Consider the following 17,038-nt stretch of genomic DNA (forward strand, 5'->3'; position numbering starts at 1 on the left):
CGCGATCCTTCATGCCTCACTGCGGGGACAAGACCATTCACCACTCCACAGGGCGGTGAATGGCCTTGTCCCCGTCCCCGCAGCGACTGCTATTTTTCGTTCCCCATTTCGGCGGGTTACCCATGGCTAAACGCGGTGGCCGCGGGTAAACCGCCACCGGGTCATTCTCTAGTTGAAATGTAATGTGGACAAATGCAAAGTGATGCACATTGGGAAGAATAATTCAAATCATAGTTATTGGATGCTAGGGACTATCTTGGGGGTCAGTGCTCAAGAAAGGATCTGGGAGTCATCGTAGACAATACACTGAAGCCTTTCACCCAATGTACAGCAGTGGCTAAGAAGGCAAACGGGATGCTAGGAGTTATTAGAAAAAGGATGGTTAACAAGACTAAGAATGTTATAATGCCTCTGTATCACTCAGTGGTGCAACCTCACCTGGAGTATTACATTCAGTTCTGGACTTCTTATCTAAAAAAATATATAGTAGCACTAGAAAAAGTTCAAAGAAGAGCGACCAAGATGATAAAGGGGATGAAACTCCTCTCTAATGAGGAAAGACTAGAGAGGTTAGGCCTCTTCAGTTTGGAAAAGAGACGACTGGGGGGTAGATATGATTGAAGTCTACAAAATCCTGAGTGGTGCAGAATGGATACAAGTGGATAGATTTAATTTTTTTTACTGCATCAAGATTTACAAGACTAGGGGCATTCGATGAAGTTTTAAAACCAATAGGAGGAAATATTTTTTCACTCAGAGAATAGTTAAACTCTGGAACATGTTGCCAGATGATGTGGTAAGAGCATTTAATCTAGCTGGTTTTAAAAAAGGTTTGGACAAGTTCCTGGAGGAAAAGTCCATAGTCTACTGAGACAAACATGGGATGGTAGCATTGAATACTGTTACTAATTGGGTTTTTGCCAGGTACTTGTGACTTGGATTGGCCTCCACGAAGACGGGATACTTGGCTAGATGAACTATTGGTCTGACTCAGTAAGGCTAGTCTTATGTTCCTATCTTTTGAATAAACATATTAAGAAACTGCCTTGTTCCGCCTTTCTGCAGGAACAACAGTATACGTTCTTACTTAGACTGTATAAATAAAATAAAGTGAGTTGACTGTTGTCCTTGTTAAGTACAATGTAAACTTTGGCATATTTACAGTATTATGAATATTGATAGCTCTGCATCAATAACATGCATTGTTAAGGTGCCCTGGTCCTTGACACCATGATGGTCTGAACTAAGTGTGAATGTATGAAAAGGTCTCACTAAGAGGAAAGTGAGAGGTTGAATTTATTGCATTGAATTTTGTCTTATGTTCATATCTAGGGAGAGCATGTAGCTGGTGCCCACTTGGAGCGATCCTTCCAGGCCATGTGTCTCAGCTGGCACCCATCAAAACGGATCTTGGCAGTCGGGTGGGAGACTGGGGAAGTTGTAGTTTTCAATGAACAAGACAAGGAACAGCACACTGTGCCCCCCACTCATGTGGCTGAGATTACAGTCCTGGAGTGGAGCACCAATGGTAGCCGTCTTGTATCAGGTGACAAGGTAAGTAAGCTTGTTTTAATTTGAGTCTTTCATCATGTTGAAACATGGCATACCTTCTGTAGCAGTGAAAGTTATTCATCTATATCCTATGCTTATCTAATTTCTTTGTTATGAAAGTTTATATTTATTCTGAATTTGATTTTGTGAATGTTTCATATTCCTTTCCGTATTCTTTATGGAGCAGATCCAAACAAAACTTGGAGCAAAGTAAATTTCACAAACTTTAATAGTTCATAAATAACAAACACCCAACATAGACAGAACTTCTTGTGCAATACACAAGAAAGCAGAAAGATACAACTTCTACTTGTCATCAAAAACAAAACAGGTAGCTACATGTAACACAAATATTATACAGGGGCACTGCAACAAATGCCGAGAGGAAAAGAACAACCAATAGGTGCAACAGATCTTTCCTAATGCAGATAAGCCTGTTATTTGTTAATCTTTGAAATTTCAGTGCAACCTCACCTGGAGTATTACATTCAGTTCTGGACTCCTTATCTAAAAAAAGATATAGTGGCACTAGAAAAAGTTCAAAGAAGAGCGACCAAGATGATAAAGGGGATGAAACTCCTCTCTAATGAGGAAAGTCTAGAGAGGTTAGGCCTCTTCAGTTTGGAAAAGAGACGACTGGGGGGGAGATATAATGGCAATCATGTCAGAACCTTCCGATGATTCCAGGAGCCCAATGATTCTTGTTATTTCGCCTGCTGCAGTTGGCCATATCTTCAAGATCACGTTGCAGGGAAGTGATCATTTTCTCATGTTTTTCGAGAACAGCATATTTGTTTTGCAGGTCAGCTGTCTTATCTTCTAGCGCATCGATGCGATGCCTGGCGTCCACAAATTGATCATTCAAGGATTCAGTTTCCGCTCGCACCAACTTAGTTTCTTCCACTTGTGCTTGCATGATAAGTTTGAAGGATCGCATTTCTTTAATCAGCGTGTCGAGCTGTGACTCCTTGTGCTTCGCCGCCATCTTGTCTGGGGAGTTGGTCTTAGGCCACTTACAGCTCGGTGAAGGAGTCAGGGTCAAGTCACCTTTGGGAGTTTTTGGTGGCGACATAAGGCACAGCGAACAGGATAAGGTATCAGGGAAAAGAGCAGTAAGTAGACCTGAAATAGCTACTATATTGAGTAAAATTGGGGCAGATGCGGAGGAGCTGTTACTCCGTACGTCTGCTCGCTTCTCCCATTAGGCTCCGCCCCCCCTTCCCTCTGTTTTCTATCCAATAACCAATTCTTAATCCACAACTGAACTTTGCCACCTATCCCACGACTCTAATTTTTTTCAGGAGCCTCTCGTGAGGAATAAGAGAAGTACATCAAAACCTAACAAATCTAATATAGGTTAAACAATTAGCGTCCAGGTTTGGGTTCTTACAACCCAGACTCAGCAAAGAAAACTACTCCACTGTAAACCCCTTCCTCCCTCCACTCTCCAAACCCCCTCCCCCATCTAACAGCAAGTAACAGGCAATAAAGATACCGCTGGCTTTTGCAAACTGTTTATAATTTGACTCTTAACAGTAGGGGATAGAGTGTCTAAATAAGAATACCAAACAGACAGAAAGATCTTACACCGGTGTCTGGAAAACTGGGCCGACATAGATTCCCAGACCATTAAAAGATTAAATTTATTTTGCCAATACCAGATGGTAGGTGGGGAGTCCTGTAACCAGTGATTCAGAATACACTTCTTCCCCACAGTGTAGCCTTTACTAAGAAGCAAATTGTCCCTGGCAGTGTCCTCCAAATAACCTTTAGCAAGAAAGATAATCCCCTCAACATGACCCGGGATGATATAGCCCACCAGTGATTGGAGGTACATACGGACGTCTAGCCAAAAAGCAGTAATTTTTGTACAAGACCACAAGCCATGTGCCAGAGAGTTATCAACCCGATGGCATTTAAGACATTTGTTCGTAATGGCACACCCAAAATGGAAGGCCTGTTTCTGGAAAACATAGCCCCTATGAAGAAGTCTTAATTGGCGTTCCTGGAGCTCCACATTTTGCATCACCCTGGGAATCAGCCACACCAAAGGAGACAGAGAAGCCAAAAGAGGGCGCTTACCCAGGTCTTGAGTCCACAGGGACCGCAACTGCTGATAGTCTCTCTGGGGATGCAAAGCCACTAGTTGATGGTGATACTGAGACACTGAAAGTCAATCCCAGTTAGCATCAATAAAGAAATCCTGCAGAGTAGTGAGAAAGTCCTTGTTAAGGGACCCCTCGGGCAGGGAGGCCATATGATGAGATAGTTGCCGGTAGGCGAAATGATCAGTAGCACTCAAGGACCAGGATGCCTGGAGAGCCTGAAAAGGAGAAAGCTTACCTTTAGCCATAAGAAATTGTTCCAAGCTGCAGAGCTCCTTCCAAGCCCAACGTTTAAACACTACATTGTCCTGACCAGGACTAAAGTCCGCATTACCTACTAGGGGCAAAAGAACCGTGCTGGAAGGAGACTGGCCCCAGAAAGAGGAGAAACACCTTCAAGCGCGACAGAGTGGCCAAACCAAACAACTACACGCCCCTGAGCCCAGCATCCCAAGCACACTCCAATGCAAAAGGTAGATCAGATTCCAGGGAAAAAAATAATCTTTTTCTAGAGCTACATCGGTGTACTGAGAGCTGTCAAAAAGCCAGTCCTGCAAATGACAAAGCAATCAGGCCAGATTATAAAGGACATGAGGGAGACCCATGCCACCCATGGACTGAAAACCCTGTAAAAATGCTCCGTTCATCTTACCTTTCTTGCCCCCCCCCCCCCAACAAAAGGAAAGAGCTAATCTATGGAGACATGCAATATCCTTCAGGAGCAATAAAAGTAACGTCTGCAAAAGGTATAGCCACTTGGGAAAGATAATCATTCAAAAAAGGTGTACGTGGCCCATCAGCGAGATAGGAAGATTCATCCAACGTCACAAGAGTATTCTCAGCTAGCAATTTATCTATATTGTATTCCACAATTTTAGTTTTTATAATTTTTTCCACCATTTTGTCCGGCACTGAAGTCAGGCTTACTGGTCTGTAAATTCCCAGATCTCCCCCATGACCCTTTTTAAAAAATCGGTGTAACATTGGCCACCCGCCAATCTTCAGGTACTATAGCCAATTTTAGCGATAGGTTACAGATTACTAACAGAGGAATTGAATCCCAACGAGTTATGATACTTGGGGGGTGGTCTGAAATCCCATAGACATTAGCATGAATTTGCCTGTAATGTTATGAAATTATCTGCAATGTTACTGAAAAACTTGCCAGTGCTTCAATCTCTTCTTATTTTCTTCATTTGGATCCTTTTTATATTCTTTAGAGCCAAAAAAACATCCTTTAATAGCCTCTTTCATTTCACCTTTTAACCATGCCGGCTCTCGTTTCCTCTTCTTTCCACCTTTGCTGATACATGGAATACATCTGATCTGGGCTTTCACGATGATATTTTTAAATAACATTCTCACCTGCCCTAACGTTTGCAACTGGTCCTAACCTTTGCAACTGATCCTTTTAACTTCTTTTTAACCATTTTCCTCATTTTATCATAGTTGCCCTTTTGAAAATTAAATGCCTCTACAGTAGATTTCTTTTGCGACATCACTCCCGGTATCAGCTTAAATTTGATCACGTTATGATCACTGTTTCCCAGTGGATCCAACACAGTTAACTCTTGTACTAGGCCTTTCATTACACTAAGAACCAAATCTAAAATTGCTCCCCTTCTTGTTGGTTCTGGACTAGTTGCTCCAAGAAGCAGTCATTTATGATGTCTAGGAATTTTACCTTCCTAGCACTCCCTGATGTAATATTTAACCAGTCGGTGTTGGGGTAATTTAAATCCTAATGCTTTAAGAAAGAACAGTAGATCTGTGGCTACTTTAGGTGGACATAAAAAATGTGGCCAGTGTATAATGTGTTCATTAATGATTGAGTCCCATTCAATTATACATCCAAAAATGCATAAAGTTTACCATCTGAAAGAGTGCATCACTTGCCTAACTGAGGGAGTGATTTATGTAATCGTGCTCCTGCCCATTTATATATGTGGGGCAAACGTCGAGAATGTTTAAGAGCAGATTGCTGGAGCATATGTCATGCCTGCACAGTGGGAGGATGGAAGAACCCTTGGTTGTGCAGTCAACAATATCATCATAAGTTTAAGGACTTGAAGTGCATGATTTTGGAGTAATGCCAGAAGCCTGTTAGGAGAGGGGATTGACGCCACTACCTTTGACAGAGGGAACAGCGATGGGTGTATGAAGTTGGTACTGTAGCTCCACATTAGTGCTTCCCGATTCAGGAAAAAAATTTCAATTCGATTCAGCCTATTGAATTGATTCGATTTTCCTGCCCAATTGGGTAGTTTTTTTCAAACATCCTGATGGGTTTATTTTATATAACTATAATCCCGAGTGGTATGAAGTACAATATCAAAAATAGCAAAATCCACTCAATAGGAGAAGTGCACTACACAGGAAAAGGCCTCAGAGATGGAGCCTACGCACAGTCATAGACTGGGAAATTCAGCGTAGCTTATCAGCTCCTAGCTCCAATCATTGGCCTAAAAACCTGTATTATATTATTTAATTTTTTTTGCTTGTACCTATATGAACCTATGTTTATAACTTATTCTTTAAAACATTTTTTGAATTTTTTGGGTTTTTTTACAACAATATAATAATATAATATAATATATAATATAATATAATTAAATAATATAATACAGGTTTTTAGGCCAATGATTGGAGCTAGGAGCTGATAAGTTACGCTGAATTTCCCAGTCTATGACTGTGCATAGGCTCCATCTCTGAGGCCTTTTCCTGTGTAGTGCACTTCTCCTATTGAGTGGGTTTATTTTATAGCCTCTTCACCCCCTTTGCCCTCTCCTACCCAAACTGGTCCTGTGGTGTAAACAAAATAAACAAACAAAAAATACTTTTCCTCTCTCTATTAAATCCTAGCTCACGTTTGCAGTCCAACACCAGCTCTGGAAGGATACACATTTCAAATCTGACATATTGTAATCACAAAACAGAAAATAAAATTATTTTTCCTACCTTTTGTTGTCTGGCCATTTTTCAAATCTTGTTGGTCCCATGTTGGTCTGGTTGTCTTCTGATCAGGCTCTCCTTCTTTCTTCTTTCTCTGTGCTAACCATCCATCTTCCATCTCTATCCTCCCCTTCGGTTTCTCTTTCCTCCCCCGGAGGTCTGGCATCTTTCCTTTTTTTCATTTCCATCCCCCCGCATCTGCAGCGATGGACCCACCATCCACAGATCCACCATCTCTCCTTTTCTCATCTGCCCTTTCATCCAGCATCTCTCTTCTGTGTCCCTATTCTCCTCTCCAGTACTTTCCTCCTTGTGTCCCTGTTCCTATGTTCTCTCCATGCCCAGCATCTTATCTCTCCCCATATCCAGCTTCTTCTTTCTCTCTTCCTTACCTCTTGTATCCCCTTCCCCAGGTACAGGCTTTCTCCTACTATCTCTTCTGCCATTCTGCACCCTACCAACCTACTTTGGAGCAGTATCTGTCCCTCTTGTACCCTTCCCCTTGTGGTCTTGCATTTCTCTCTCCCTCTCCCTTTCTCCCCATTGGTCCAGCACCTCTCCTCTGCTTTCCTTCCCCTCTTTTTGGTTTGATCTCTTTCTTCCCTTCACTTCACCCCAGGTCTGGCATCTCCCCTCCCCTCTCTTTTTCTCTCCTCCTCCTCCCTCTGCACAGGCCTGCCTCCCCACCGCCAAAGGAACTCTTCCTCCTCCTCCCTCTTCACAGGCCTGCCTCCCTGCCTTGAAGGCCTGCTCCCTGCCGTGAAGACCTGTTCCCCCCCATGAAGGCCTGCTCCCTCCTTGAAGACACTTTCTCTCTTCTTCCCCACTGTGAAGGCCTGCTCCCTCCACAAAGTCCTGCTCCCCCCCATCCCCGCCGTGAAGGCACTCTTTTCCTCCTCTCCGCTGCGAATGCCAGCTCCCCCCATGAAGGCCTGCTCCCTCCGCCGTGAAGGCACTCTTTTCCTCCTCTTCGCCACGAATGCCAGCTCCCTCCACGAAGGCATGCTCCCCCCCCCCGCCGCGAAGGCAATCTTTTCCTCCTCTCCGCCGCAAATGCCAGCCCCCCCCCCGAAGGCCTGCTCCCCCCGCCGTGAAGGCACTCTTTTCCTCTGCCACAAACGAATGCCTGCTCCCCCCGCAGCCTGCACCTTCCCCGCTCTTACCTCAGGAAAAACTCATTGATAAATTTAAGGCTAATCTGAAAACCTTCTTATTTCAAGACGCATTTTATTACTCATGATTCTTCTTTCACCATTCACTTAACCGCTTTAAAGAAGCGCCCCCCTCCCTCTCACATTCAAACCTTGTTTTTTTTTTTTTCCTTCATCACTATAATGTATCTTTTCCCCTTCCTTCCTTGTTAACCTCACTTTTATGTCTGTCATTGTCAAATGTCTTTAATGTTCACTCTCCCCATTACTCTTTCTCTTTTATTAATTTTATAATCTATAAATATAATTTTACCTTGATTTTAACTTTTATTGTAAACCAGCTAGATACTTGTTGATGGCCGGTATATTAAAAATCAATAAATTGATACTTGAAACTCCTTTAGGCTAATAGGGCAGCCTGCAGGCTCGCTGATGTTATAGTGATCCCTGCAGCTGCCCGTGGTCCTCAGCGGCACGTTCTCTTCCGCGATCCTGCCCCTGCTTGGACATCTGTGTTCTGTACTATTCTCAGGTTTCTCAGGATTTTCTTTGGTGCCCCCAGATAAACAATATTATAGTAATCCAGTATAGATAAGACCAATGCCTGTGCCAATAGCATAAAGCAGTGTTCTTCAACCTTTTGACACCTGTGGACCGGCGGAAATAAAATAATTATTTTGTGGACCAGCAGTTGAAGAACACTGGGCTAAGTCATGCCCATCTCCACCCAATCTCCCCAGACCCTGCCTCCATAATAGTACTAATTGTAACACCATTTTTTCCATTCATTTTTCATATATACACACACACACAATACAATCGTATTAACAACACATAATGGTTAACCACAAAATTAAAATACACAAAGCACATTGTATGCTTTTCAACATTCATTCCTATCAGAAAACAGATAACCCCATGCAAATGCAGGACCAAAAACTAAAAGTACTAATATTTACCCTAAGATGCAAGACTCTGCAAGCAGTACAACCCCAGAGGAAAAGAAGCAAATGCATTTCTTCCTGAACAGACAACAGATGTAAATCAATCACTAAATAAAAAAATAAAAGCATTCCCCCTACCGTTGTTGTCTCTCTCCCTCCATGCTGTTCTTTGCCTTCTGGCCTGCCCCATGGTGTTGTCTTCGTGCCGTCTCCCTGAGTCCTGTATTGCACAAAGCTGTGGGCAGCGGCTCCTCGCGTGCGTCCTGCGCCTCTTCTGGAAGCCTTCCCTCTGATGTTGTGACGTCAGAGAGAAGGCTTCCGGTTCAGGTGCAGGACACGCGTAGGAGCCTTTTCCCATAGCTTTGTGCACTGCAGCACTCAGCGAGCTTTCCCAAAGACACTGCGTTGATCGCACCATGGACCGGCAGCTGAAGAGCACTGTCTTCTGTCCGATGAACATGCCAGCCCTGTGGACCGGCAGAAAATTTCTGCGGACCAGCACCAGTCCACAGACCGGTGGTTCAAGAACACTGGTCTAAAGGATAGTGGATCAAAGTATTTTTTATGGTCTTTAATTTCCATAGTGCGAAAAAGCATTTCTTTACCATTAAATTTGTATGTTCTACCATGGTTAGCTGTGAATCAAGTGTGACCTAGTATTTTTATAGATTTTGAAATCAGGTAGTCATGACCATTCAAACAGTGATGGTCTGATTATTTTATCTTTAGGGCTAGCCAGGAAAAATTTAGTTTTCTCTGTATTAAGTTTCTTTCTTTTTTTTTCTAAATTCTTTATTCATTTTTCATCTTATAACAAGTACACAATATTACAGCATTTAAAACTTTTACACATCACTTGAATTTCTTTCTATTGTCATCGTAAGTTTCAATTTAAAATTGATTGTCCATTGCTCTTTCTCAGTCATGATATGAGAAATTTGTTTTAAAATATCATTTGTTAAATCATTTAAAGGAATTAAAATGGAAATGTCATCTGCATATATATAAAAATTTAAATTTTGTAGTAACTTTCCTAATGACGAAAGATAGATATTAAATAGCGTAGGTGATAACGGTTGGTATGTCTAAAGGAGAGGGGGAGGATCTAGGGAGGGACCTTTCCCCATTCCAGTGACTTCTGGGAGGGGACTTCTTTTCACCACCATTTTCACCCCCTCCATTGAATTTGGGAGGGAAATGTTTTCATCCTGAACCTTCCAATTGATTTCTGGTGGATCTCTTACACCTACTTATGCCTATGGTATTCAAATTTTAAACATGACCCTGAGCTCTGGATCTCATATTCTGCTCATCAGGTTGAATGCACTGCTTATTTGCTAAGCATCCTTACAAGAATTCTTTTTCAGCTTGGTGTCCTGGTGTTATGGAAGTTAGACCAGCGAGGTCGAGTGCAAGGCTCTCCTCTGTTGAAACATGAATATGGAAAACGACTGTCACATTGTATCTTCAAACCACTTTCTGCGAGTGAGTAAGTACAACAAATGATGATAAATTTCATAAATTTAACTTTACTTCTTAACCTCTTTTTGACCTGATAATTTCAACCTGATCCTTTTGAACTTCCAGCTCAGGCAGGCTAGAGCTGAATTCTGGTGTCACAAGCTTTAATTTGCTGCTATGTAGTGGTTTTCCATCTTTTCTGTACAATGTTATGAAAACATTTTTACTACTTTCTGATTTTTCCTGTTATTCATATAATTCATACTGAATTTTCTAACATAGTAGATGACAGCAGATAAAGACCCGAATGGTCCATCCAGACTGCCCAACCTGATTCAATTTAAATTTTTAAATTTTTTTTTAGCTATTTCTGGGCAAGAATCCAAAGCTCTACCCGGTACTGTGCTTGGGTTCCAACTGCCGAAATCTCCGTTAAAACCTACTCCAGCCCATCTACACCCTCCCAGCCACTGAAGCCCTCCCCAGCCCATCCCCCACCAAACGACCATACACAGACACAGACCCTGCAAGTCTGCACAATAATGGCCTTAGTTCAATATTTAATATTATTTTCTGATTGTAGATCCTCTGTCTTCATCCCACGCTTCTTTGAACTCAGTCTCAGTTTACTCTCCACCACCTCTCTCGGAAGCGCATTCCAGGCATCCTCCACCCTCTCTGTAAAGTAGAATTTCCTAACATTGCCTTTGAATCTACCATCCCTCAACCTTAAATTTTGTCCTCTGGTTTTAACATTTTCCTTTCTCTGGAAAAGATTTTGTTCTACGTTAATACCCTTCAAGTATTTGAACATCTGAATCATATCTCCCCTGTCCCTCCTTTCCTCTAGGGTATACATATTCAGGGCTTCCAGTCTCTCCTCATACGTCTTCTGTCGCAAGCCTCCTATCATTTTCGTCGCCCTCCTCTGGACCGCTTCAAGTCTCCTTCGTCCTTCGCCAGATACGGTCTCCAAAACTGAACACAATACTCCAAGTGGGGCCTTACCAATGACCTGTATAGGGGCATCAACACCTTCTTCTTTCTACTGGCTACGCCTCTATTTATACAGCCTAGCATCCTTCTGGCAGCAGCCACTGCCTTGTCACACTGTTTTTTTCGCCTTTAGATCTTCAGACACTATCACCCCAAGGTCCCTCTCCCCGTCCATGCATATCACCTCCCTTCCTTCCAATTATTAAGGCGAGTTGAGGCGAGAATGCAAAAACGCCAACACCATAGTTATGGGAGACTTCAACTATCCCTGGATAGACTGGAGTCTTGGAGTTTCGAAATGTACAAAGGAAACAGACGGAGTTCCTAGAGACCGTACGGGACTGCTTCTTGGAACAGCTTGTCAAGGAACCAACGAGAGGGACAGCTATTCTGGATTTAATCCTCAACAGACTGAAAGGACCTTCCAAGGGAGTAGAAGTAGTGGGACCATTAGGAAAAAGCGATCACAACATGATCCAGTTCAAAGTGGAAATAGAAATACCAAGGGGAAAGAGAACCACTGCAACATCGTTTAATTTCAAGAAAGGGAACTATGATGCCATGAGACAAATGGTGAAGAAGAAGCTCAGGAACAGCTCCAGGAAAGTGCAGACAGTAGAGCAAGCCTGGACCTTATTCAGAGACACGATAAACAAAGTGCAAAACCTGTTTGTACCCAGATTTAGAAAAGGGTCCAAAAAGAATCAACCAATGAAGTTAAGAACGCGATAGGAGACAAGAAAAAATCATTCTGGAACTGGAAAAAGGATAAAACCGAGGAAAATTGGAAAGACCACAGGAAGCATCAAAAAGAATGTCACCGCATGGTCAGAAAAGCAAAAAGAGAGTATGAAGAGAGACTTGCCAGGGAGGCACGGAATTTTAAATCATTCTTCCGTTATGTGAAAGAAAAACAGCCGGCGAGGGAAGAGGTGGGACTGCTGGATGAGGGAGACAGGAAGGGAGTGGTGAAGGAGGAAGAAGAAGTAGCAAACAGACTAAACACGTTCTTCTCATCGGTCTTCACAAAAGAGGACACATCCAACGTGCCGGATCCGGAAAAAAAATCTTCAAAGGGGGATCAAAGGGGAAAATTATCATGCATGGAGGTAAACCTAAATGACATACTCAAACTATAGATTAAAAGCTGACAAATCTCCGTGCCCTGACGGAATCCACCCGAGAATACTAAAAGAGCTCGGGGACGAAACAGCGGAGTTACTGCAGAAAATCTGCAACCTAACTTTGAAAACAGGGGTAATCCCGGAACACTGGAGGATAGTGAATGTTACACCTATCTTCAAAAAAGGATCGAGAGGCAACCCGGGGAACTATAGACCGGTCAGCTTAACCTCAGTTTCGGGGAAGATGGCCGAATTACTGATCAAAGACAGTATCACTGAGCACATAGAAAAAAACAATCTGATGAGAACAAGCCAACATGGATTCTGTAAAGGAAGATCATGCCAAACAAACCTACTGCACTTCTTTGAGGGGATAAACGAACAATTGGACAAAGGTGACCCCATAGACATCGTTTATCCCAGGACAAGCAGGCAGCATATTCTCACATGTGGGTGACGTCATCTACGGAGCCCCAGCGCGGACAGCTTTTCAAGCAAACTTGATTGAAGTTTCAAGCTTGCTATGCTGCACCACGCATGTGCATGCCTTCTCCCTCCACTAGAGGGCGCATCCCCACCTCGTGGTCCTCAGTTCTGTTTCTTCCGCGGAGCCAGAAGCCCTGTTGATTTTGTGCTCCGTGCTTTTTTGCCTTCTGACACCGCGGCTGGGTTCTTTTTCTCGGTCGCTGTGCTTCTTTTGTTATTTTCCTTTGTTCGTGTTCTTTAAATCGTCAAAAAAAAAAAAGTTTTTTGTTTCGGCTCCGGGGGCTCCCGGGAGCCACGGCCGCGGGACCTCGTTCGTTCCCGGCCTTGTTTTGTGTTCATGTCCCGTCCTTTGACGGGCTTTAAAAAGTGCACCCGGTGCGATCGGTTGCTTTCCATCACCGATCCTCACCGGTGGTGCCTTGTTTGCCTGGGTGCGGATCACCCGACTGACTCTTGCACTCGGTGCTCTACTTTCCAGCATCGAGCGCTCCGCCGCCGGCGCGCCCGCATGGCGGAGCTCTTCAGTGTGGACCCCGCGGTGGGGAAGGCCTCGACGTCGGCCTCGGCCCCGGCCTTGACCTCGGCCTCGACTCCCTCGACCTCGCCGTGGATGCCTTCATCGTCGAAGCCTGCGTCCTCGACCCCGAAGTCGACCCTGGGTAAGTCCCCGCTTCCTTCCTCTACTCCAGGGTCGTCTAAGAAGCCATCCTCGGGCTCCTCGACGGGGGCGGGTGGGTCGTACTCGGCCCCGCCCCGGATGTCGAAGTCAGGTGCTCCGCGGGAATACTCATTGTCGAGGTCGCCCTCGAGGGAGCACCCGCCGTCGTCGGAGATGCCGTCTATGATGGCGATCCCCGTGTACCAGGACCTGCTCCAAGCGCTCATCGCCTCAGAGCTGTCCTGCGCCCTGGCCCATCTGCAGCCGGCTTCAGCCTCGGCCTCGACCGCAGCCCCGACCTCGGCCCCGGCCTCAGCTCCGGTGGTGGTCCCGGCCTCGAACCAGACCTTAACCTCGGCCTCGACAGTGGACCAGCCTGTGCGGAGCGTGCGGCCTCTGGACAAGGTGCGCCGGGTTCGCAGGATTTCATCCTCCGCCTCCTCGTCGGAGTCCTCCCGGGGGTCCTCGCCTTCGGGTCTGCCTCGGGCGAAGCGCAGGTCCCGGAAGCCCAAGTGCCCTCGGGGGTCGCCTCGGTAGCGTGGTCGCTCCTCGCCGACCCGGGGGGTGGAGACTCTGAGGGTTTCGGAACTCCGCCTGGATAACCCGAGGCTTTTGCGTTCCCCTGCGGGGAGACGGTCGAGGGATTCCTCCCCGAGGAGGAGGGGGCTGGCCTCGGTGCCTCGTACCCCGGGGACTTCCCCGAGGGGCTCCTCGTGGCCTCAGAGGTCTCCGACCCCGACGAAGTCCCTCGGTGCAGCTTCCTGGAGCTCGGAGTCGGGCACCGGTCGGGAACCCAGGTACTCCCGTGAGGCGTCTCCGTCCTTCTTGGCGGCAAGGGCCTCTCGCTCCCCTTCCCCCCCCCCAAGGCCCTCCTCGTTCTCGAGGTTTGTCATGGATATGGGGAAAGCTTTGGATACTGACCTTCTATCGGAGTCCCAATATTCCAAATAATTTTTGGAGGAACAAGATTTGCCCTCTCCTCCGCGGGAGTCTCCACGTTTGCCCTTGAACAAGATCCTTCATCAGACGTTCTTGCGGAATTTGGATTCCCCTTATGCGGTCACTGCGGTCCCATCGAAAATGGAATCGAAGTACCGCAAGGTCCCCTGTAAGGGCTTCGAGAAGGCGCAGCTGTCCCACCAGTCTTTGCTGGTGGAGTCATCATTGAAAAAATCTCAGCCTTCTCGAGTCTCTGCAGCGGTCCCACCCGGGCGTGAGGGGCAGACCCTGGATAAGTTTGGGCGCCGCCTCTACCACAATTCTATGATGGCAAACTGGGTGTTTAACTATGCATTCACCTTCTCTTCATACCTGCGTCAGCTGGTCAAGTCTATGCCCCGTTATCACGGGGTCATGCCTGACTCGCATAAGGGGGACTTTGGCAAGCTCATGGACACTCTGTCACAGCTGCGCCTTTTTCTTTTCCATGCCGTCTACGACGCCTTTGAATTGTCATCCCGGGTCTCCGCGTTTGCGGTGGCGATGCGCCGTCTAGCGTGGCTGCGCATTGTGGACATGGACCCGAATCTGCAGGAGCGCCTGGCCAATTTGCTGTGTGTGGGCTTGGAACTCTTTGATGAGTCCCTGGAGGCGGCTACTAAACGCCTGTCCGAGCATGAGCGCTCTTTCGCCTCGTTGGTCCGTCCCAAGGCGAAGTTGGCGATGCCGAAGCCGTACCGACCTCCACCGCGGCGCTACCCGCAGAAGTCCACGCCGGCTTTCTCCAGGCCTCCTCCCCGGCGGCCCCCTCAGCAGGCCAAGGCGTCTCACCAGAAACCTCAGGCGCAAGGAGCAGCCAAGCCGGCGCCGTCTTTTTGACGCTCTGAGCGGATGGGGGCGGGCCCCCTCCGCGCTGTCGCCGTCCCCGCTTCCCATCGGGGGCCGGTTGCAGGCCTTTCATTCGGCCTGGACTCTGATCACTTCCGATGCTTGGGTGCTCCGTATCATCTCGGAGGGTTACTCCCTCAACTTCAGGGATACGCCGCCGGACAGTCCGCCCGGCGCGTCTCTTTCCAGCCGGGCTCAGCTTCCCCTGCTCCTCTCGGAAGCCAGGGCCTTGTTGAGTCTTCGGGCGGTGGAACCGGTACCCCCCGACCAACGGGGACAGGGGTTTTACTCCCGTTATTTTTTGGTCCCGAAAAAGACCGGGGACTTGCGCCCCATTTTGGACCTCCGGAGGCTCAACAAGTTCCTTGTCTGGGAGAAGTTCCGTATGTTGTCGCTTCCGGTCCTGTACCCACTGTTGGAAGAAGGGGACTGGATGTGCTCCCTGGACCTGAAGGAAGCTTATACACATGTTCCGGTGCATCCCGCCTTCCGCAAGTTTCTACGGTTCCAGGTGGGGGAGTTGCACCTTCAGTACCGGGTCCTCCCCTTTGGCTTGGCTTCGTCCCCTCGAGTCTTCACAAAGTGCATGGTGGTAGTCGCGGCGGCCCTGCGATCTCAGGGTCTACAGGTCTTTCCCTACCTGGACGATTGGCTGATCAAGGCCCCTTCCAGGGAGGGGGTTATCTCAGCGACCCGACAGACTATCATCTTCCTTCAACGTCTGGGGTTCGAAGTGAACTTTCCCAAGTCTCAGTTGTGCCCGGCTCAATCCCTTCAGTTTATCGGGGCCGTGCTGGACACGGTTCGCCTCCGTTCGTTCCTCCCCCCTCCACGGTTGGAGGCCCTGCTTCGACTGAGTCGACAGATTTCGCTGCTGCCCTCAGTATCGGCGCAGTGTCTGATGATTCTTCTCGGCCACATGGCATCGACGGTTCATGTCACTCCGTTTGCCCGCTTGCACCTAAGGCTTCCTCAGTGGACCTTGGCCTCCCAGTGGCATCAGGATCGGGACCCGGTCTCCTTTCCTGTGACAGTAACTCCTTCCTTGAGACGCTCGCTCCGTTGGTGGACCAACTCTTCCAATCTTTCCGGAGGCTTGCTCTTTCTCGTCCCTCCGCATCGCAAGGTCCTGGCCACGGACTCTTCGGAGTACGCTTGTGGGGCTCATCTCGACGGTGTGCGGACTCAAGGCCTATGGTCGGCGGAAGACCGTCTTTGTCACATCAATGTATTGGAGCTTCGTGCCATTTTTCTGGCTGCTTGAGCATTCTGCCACCTGCTGCGCGATCAGGTTGTCCTGGTGCGGACGGACAACCAGGTGGCGATGTACTATGTGAACAAGCAAGGAGGGACGGGTTCTTGGTCCCTGTGCAGGGAGGCCCTACGCCTTTGGGAATGGGCGGTCTCTCAGAACATCTTCCTTCGGGCGGTTTATATTCAGGGAGAGAGAAACTGTCTGGCCGACAGACTCAGTCGTCTTCTCCAGCCGCACGAGTGGTTGCTCAACTCCCGAGTCCTGCACGAGGTCTTCGACTGCTGGGGGACTCCTCAAGTGGATCTGTTTGCCTCTCCAAAGACTCACAAACTGCCTCTCTGTTGTTCTCGGATGTACTCCCCGGATCGTCTCGAGGCCGATGGAGGTTCCTTTATGCGTTTCCTCCTTTCCCTCTGATATTGAGAACGTTGGTACATCTCAAATCGACCAGAGCCACTATGATTCTCATTGCGCCTCGTTGGCCGCGTCAACACTGGTTTTCCCTGCTCCTCCAACTCAGTGTCAGGG

At 47.1% G+C, this 17,038-nt stretch overlaps 1 protein-coding gene across 3 annotated transcripts in view; it reads left to right on the forward strand.

The window, feature by feature from the left end:
• The window catches only part of IFT140 (intraflagellar transport 140), a 478,284-nt gene that overhangs the window by 43,120 nt on the left and 418,126 nt on the right, over window positions 1-17,038 (forward strand). For all 3 annotated transcript variants that reach the window (XM_033914590.1, XM_033914591.1, XM_033914593.1), the window contains exons 3-4: window positions 1,333-1,554; window positions 10,071-10,192. In XM_033914590.1, coding sequence (XP_033770481.1) covers window positions 1,333-1,554; window positions 10,071-10,192 — 344 coding nt within the window. The remainder of the gene's footprint in view (window positions 1-1,332; window positions 1,555-10,070; window positions 10,193-17,038) is intronic.

Source organism: Geotrypetes seraphini, chromosome 11 (genome assembly GCF_902459505.1).
Source record: "Geotrypetes seraphini chromosome 11, aGeoSer1.1, whole genome shotgun sequence".
Classification (NCBI taxonomy): Eukaryota; Metazoa; Chordata; class Amphibia; order Gymnophiona; family Dermophiidae; genus Geotrypetes; species Geotrypetes seraphini.